At 45.2% G+C, this 6,000-nt stretch overlaps 1 protein-coding gene across 3 annotated transcripts in view; it reads right to left on the bottom strand.

Moving 5' to 3' along the window:
• Positions 1-618: 618 nt before the first annotated feature.
• Positions 619-6,000, bottom strand: part of LOC110501805 (solute carrier family 49 member 4) — an 81,952-nt gene continuing 76,570 nt past the window's right edge. For all 3 annotated transcript variants that reach the window (XM_021579640.3, XM_090216087.1, XM_090216086.1), the window contains one exon: positions 619-2,830. In XM_021579640.3, coding sequence (XP_021435315.1) covers positions 2,715-2,830 — 116 coding nt within the window. In that variant the 3' untranslated portion in view covers positions 619-2,714. The remainder of the gene's footprint in view (positions 2,831-6,000) is intronic.

Below are 6,000 nucleotides of genomic sequence, written 5' to 3'. Positions count from 1 at the left end.
AATCCAACTACCCTGAAAGCAAAATACTTGTGCGTATGACTGACATAGAGCAGGGTTTCCCCCACCGGTGCCCTAGCACGATACAGCTGATTCAAATAACCAAATCATCATCAAGCTTTGATGATTTGAATCAGCTGTGTAATGCTAGGGCAAAAAACAAGATTGGGGGGGGGGGGGGGGGGCTAAGGACCAGGTTTGGGAAACGCTGCCATAGAGGATAGTGTGACGACGAATGCTGGAGTACCATTACATTCCAGTTGATCCCCTGGGTCATGAACGCTGTGCATGCCGTGTTCTGATCCAGGCTAAGGCACACCCAAACAAATGCTTATCCGAACCATGAGACTTGTGCTTGTCCGGGCCACAACAAAAACATTGACTGAGGTACTGGACATGGGAAACACTATTCTAGGGGGTATAGGGGTCTTTATGGACTTTACAACACGTAGGAAATGTTGATTTGTTTCATTAACTGGAAATGGGAACTAACATTTCATACAGCCCTGCCAGAACAACCAGAATAACATAGCATGTATGTTCCTCCATAACTACAGTATTGAGAAATGTTACTACAGTTAATTGTGAAACTGAAAATTAAGGGGAGGAGAAGAGTGGATATATATTTTCAAAATGTATTTTTAATAAGGTGCTTAAAATCTCACATACATTAGTTTTTGGTTTCACAGAACAAGGATAAGAACATCTATACCCCCAACCCAGGAACTCATGATTAGCAGTGTAATGGAAACGTGTGTTTCACTACTGTACACATACAGACTACATCATCGACACAGTGTGGGTGGGGACAGGATGCACAGCTCACAGGTAATTAAGGCAACATGTCACAAGGTATTGAAGGTAAAGAGCAAAGAGATAAAACAAAGTGTTCTATCACTATGGTAACGATAAAAATAACACTTCTCTAGACAGAATGTAAAATGTAAAACAAGGAGTAAATGAAAGGCAAGCTTTTTAGGACATACATTATACCCCAAAGAAAACTTTTTTCTACCCCAAAGAAAACTTTTTCCACAGACAGTATCTCTGCCATACAGCTGCGTGACTGGGAACTGACAACCCCTTGTACAGAGGTTGTCAGTTCCCAGTCGCACCTTGCGGATGAGTGATTAGGTGACAAGGTCAGAGGGTGTGCTAGACCTGTCACTCTAAACTCTGTGCCGAGTTTGTTCCTTGTTGTTCCTGTCTTTTCTGTGGATGTCACTTTTCTGAGCGTCTGTTACGCGTCTGTTTTGTATTTGGTGGGAAGCATCACCACCAACTCCATGCATGCCAGGGAAAGAGCTGCTAACAGAACCACTCCCTATTTTATCAGTGTCCCCAGCACAGCGCTCCCTGCTGGTGAACGTTGTGCATTACATGTAGACCAGCTTCCTGGTTATGTTATGTGGGTCCATTACCACATTTCCATACAGAATCAGCCACGTCTCAGCTGGGCAACAGAAAGCAGTATTCCCATATTTCATTATAGAGTCTCTGTATTTGTCTGTTACTGTTATCAACTGTGTTAGTGTTCTGATCCCTCAATGCATAAATATCTGGAATAATAACAGACATGTCTACTGAGGAATATAGAAAAAAAAGAATGCATTGTCAAGTTGAAATTGGAAAAAATCTCCCACATATTAAAACAAACTAAAAACTAAGAAAATAACATTTGAGAACATCTTCTAAAATGTCTACATAATAACCAACTCGGAAACAAAACTCCTGTAGTCAGTTTCTTTAACAAAGCTGAAAGGTCACAATGGGGAAACTGCTACTTCCTAATTATCAACTGCTAATGAACACGGATAGTCTCATTACACCATGAGACCTGCACAGCAGAGCCTCGAAATACACAGAGAGAGTTCTGACTTTGCATGCTGAGAGAGACACTCAATGGGGCTCATTCAATCACGGCCCACGACACTGGCAGGGACCAATCAATTCAATAGGGAGATTTTAAAAATATATAAATGCACGAGGGGAGGAACGGTTTGTCATTATCAGTCTTGCATAATATTCCTTGAGAGAGAGGGAGGGGGGGGAGGGGTTTAAAAAAGGGAGCTCATATGTCACTATTCAACGACAGGTACACAGGTCATTTGCAGAACAGCTCAGTTTGACAGTTTCCCCCCTGCCATTCATAACCAGCAGTTATGAGTGACACTAAAACGCTATGCGGTCCCTTGTTAGAATAGACGGGCACGGTTGGGCCTGTTGATTGGCTGCTAGAGCTCCTCAGCCAATCATGCCTCTCCTTCCTGATTAAAACCAGAGAACAGCCAGGTCACAGGTCACCTGCCACAGAGTGCCTCTTTAGACATTACTTCTGTAAACAACAACAGTCCCTCATCATGCCATGACCGGGTTAAAAAAACAACGGTTCAACTGTAATTTGAACTTTACACTACGAAAAAGAAAAAGACGATGCTGTATCTGAGGACCAGGCCAGCAGGACAAACAGTCCCTTACAGTTAAACATTAATGACTAACTGTCTGAGGCCCTCGGCTCTTCAGCTCTTCTCATTGGCTACATGGAAATCACAATGCCTCGACGACCACCGTCATATAACACATTTACAACTGCAGTTATTTCTAATTATTATAAGGTCAAAAAGGGGGCTTATTTTTCTCCTCTTCTTTGTGCAATGTGTTTAACACTGTTCCAGTCTTTGTTTTCCTCCTGGGTCAGTTTGTGTGTGTGTTGTCTGTCAGACTGAGACGAAGACGTCGAGGTAGAGGCGGTCGTAGGATTCCCTGAAGAAGAGGATGAGGACCAGGCTGAAGGCACAGGAGCCCGTCAGACACCAGTTCAGCCACGACAAATCTGAGGAGATGGGGAGAAGAGAAGAGAGGGGAAAAGGAACATTATTTGTTGGTAAATCTTTGTTGAAGGTCACTCATCTGTATCTCTCTACACACTGCAGGCAAGTCATCATCGGTACATCATCACTTAGTTCAAGTATTGACTTCGTTACTGTGTATAAACCGATGCCAGAAACCGATGAGATACAATAGTATAACGTGATGAAGTTATTTATGTCCATTACCTCAAAACAAGCCCTAATCACACAATATAACCTAGAGTGCGAATGAATTGGGAATTAGCTGAACTTTGTTTCATGCATCTAAATAACGTAAGTTATGTAAGTAATAGCACATTTTCCTCTGCAGCATTGACCTAAACTTGAACCTCAAAGAGTTTATTTTTCCCCGTTTTCCTGTTCAAGCTCAGGTGGCCCTAGCGTAGCGCTCAGCAGACCTGTAATGAAGAGGTTATGGAAGGCCAGGTGGAGAGAGCATACATCTTGACTCACACATTACTTCCTGTTACTGCCCCAGGAAAACCATTGATAGGTCTCCTGCTCAGATATAATTAGCTGCACAATACTAGGCATGCCCTCTAACATGATGTAGAGGTGTGAGTGACAGAAAGAAAGACAGACAGACAGAAAGATAGTGATTGGGGTGCCCAGCATCCCCATCACTAAGAGGGGAACCACACAGCCCGATAAGGGAGAAGATGAAAGGTCTCCAGCAGCTATCTGAGCCCTGATAAAGGACCAGCAGGAACCAGTAGTACTAAATATAGAGAAATGAGATCAAAACACACTGACCCCTGGGGACTAAATGTTTATTTTTATCAAACCTTTAACTACGCAAGTCAGTTAAGAACAAATTCTTATTTTTCAATGATGGCCTACTGGGGAACAGTGGGTTAACTGCATAGTTCAGGAGCAAAATGACAGGTTTTTACCTTGTCAGCTCGGGGATTCGATCCAGCAACCTTTCGGTTACTGGCCCAACGCTCTAACCACTAGGTTACCTGCCACCGCGACTAAGCAGAGCATACATCTTAAAACCCCTCTGCAGAGCATTAATTTCAGAAGGCCGGTCCAATAATACAGTTGATCAATTGCCCCTGAAGTGAGCGGCGCAATCAATGGGTAAAAAGTGAGAATCAGGCTAGGTCAGCTGTTTGGCCTGTTTGGGTCAATTCTATGATTTGGCCCACCACCAAATCTCTGAGTGAGTCAGCCAGGAAGGATTCAGCATGCCACCAGGATAAAGTGAAGGAGACATGGGTGCATCACACACAGGATAAACAAAGCTGTCATTTTCTGGCTTATTCTTTCACATATGGTGGCTGCCTACACCTACAGGGGTACCCAGAGAACATTCAGAGCACCAGAGGGGGAGGGGACATAGGGCTGAGTTAGAGAGGAGGAGGCTCCTCCTTGGGATAAGCGGAAGAACACTTTTTCTTGCTTATTCTTTCATTTATTGTGTCTCCACTACGGGGAAAAATAACATTGGAGCCTCTTCCTAAAGCAGAGAGAGAGAGAACATCTGTGGGTCCAGAGCTCAGTGGACAGAGAGAGAGAACATCTGTGGGTCCAGAGCTCAGTGGTGAGAGAGAGAGAGAGAACATCTGTGGGCCCAGAGCTCAGTGGACAGAGAGAGAGAGAGAACATCTGTGGGCCCAGAGCTCAGTGGACAGAGAGAGAGAGAGAACATCTGTGAGTCCAGAGCTCAGTGGACCGAGAGAGAGAGAGAGAACATCTGTGAGTCCAGAGCTCAGTGGACAGAGAGAGAGAACATCTGTGGGCCCAGAGCTCAGTGGACAGAGAGAGAGAGAGAACATCTGTGAGTCCAGAGCTCAGTGGACAGAGAGAACATCTGTGAGGCCAGAGCTCAGTGAACAGAGAGAGAGTGAACATATGTGGTCCCAGAGCTCAGTGAACAGAGAGAGAGATAACATCTGTGAGTCCAGAGCTCAGTGGACAGAGAGAGAGAGAACATCTGTGAGTCCAGAGCTCAGTGGACAGAGAGAGAGAGAACATCTGTGAGTCCAGAGCTCAGTGGACAGAGAGAGAGAGAGAGAGAACATCTGTGGGCCCAGAGCTCAGTGGACAGAGAGAACATCTGTGGGCCCAGAGCTCAGTGAACAGAGAGAGAGAGAGAACATCTGTGGGCCCAGAGCTCAGTGGACAGAGAGAACATGTGAGTTTAGAGCTCAGTGGACAGAGAGAGAGAACACCTGTGAGTCCAGAGCTCAGTGGACAGAGAGAGAGAGAGAACATCTGTGAGTCCAGAGCTCAGTGGACAGAGAGAGAGAGAACATCTGTGAGTCCAGAGCTCAGTGGACAGAGAGAGAGAGAGAACATCTGTGAGTCCAGAGCTCAGTGGACAGAGAAAGAGAGAACATCTGTGGGTCCAGAGCTCAGTGGACAGAAAGAGAGAGAACATCTGTGGGTCCAGAGCTCAGTGGACAGAGAGAGAGAGAACATGCGAGTCCAGAGCTCAGTGGACAGAGAGAGAGAACATGTGAGTCCAGAGCTCAGTGTACAGAGAGAGAGAGAGAACATCTGTGAGTCCAGAGCTCAGTGGACAGAGAGAGAGAACATATGTGATTCCAGAGCTCAGTGGACAGAGAGAGAGTTAAGAGAAGTGATGAGGTGGAAGATGTTTCATCCTGAAGTAGCACAATCATTAATCAGGTTAGATCAGTAACCTGTTGTCTGGTTGTGTGGGAAGTTAAGGGAGTTCTGTTTATCTGACAGCTCTGTCTCCACAGCCTGCCTGACCCAGACTCATCCATTTAGATGAAGACAGAGAGAACAGAGAGGGAGGAGAGATGTTGGGAGGAGAGATGTGTGAATTGGTGTGGAGTCTGAATGAATGCTAATGTGTCTATGTATGCCCACCAACCAACCAAATCTCTCAGGTAATCCAGTCAGGTATTTGGTGGTAAAGAAGTGGCTAACCGGCTCAAGAGCAGCCAATGGTCCCAGTGACATAATCAGTGAGGAGTAGCAGGGCTGCAGTGTGTGGAAAGTAAGCGAGAAAGCAAAACTATTTGGAGTTGCTTGAACAGCAAATCAAAGGGGAATAGGAGTGGACATAATTTCCCTTTCTGAACAGTAATAATGAAAGAGCCTCTGGGGAGAGAGACGACGATGCAATTCCTCACAAGCTATCATAGCTCCAGTACCT

This window comes from Oncorhynchus mykiss, chromosome 22, assembly GCF_057628025.1.
Source record: "Oncorhynchus mykiss isolate SJ-2025 chromosome 22, ASM5762802v1, whole genome shotgun sequence".
NCBI lineage: Eukaryota > Metazoa > Chordata > Actinopteri > Salmoniformes > Salmonidae > Oncorhynchus > Oncorhynchus mykiss.
Note: the sequence above shows the minus strand (reverse complement) of the source record. Positions and strands in the feature narration are given on the sequence as shown.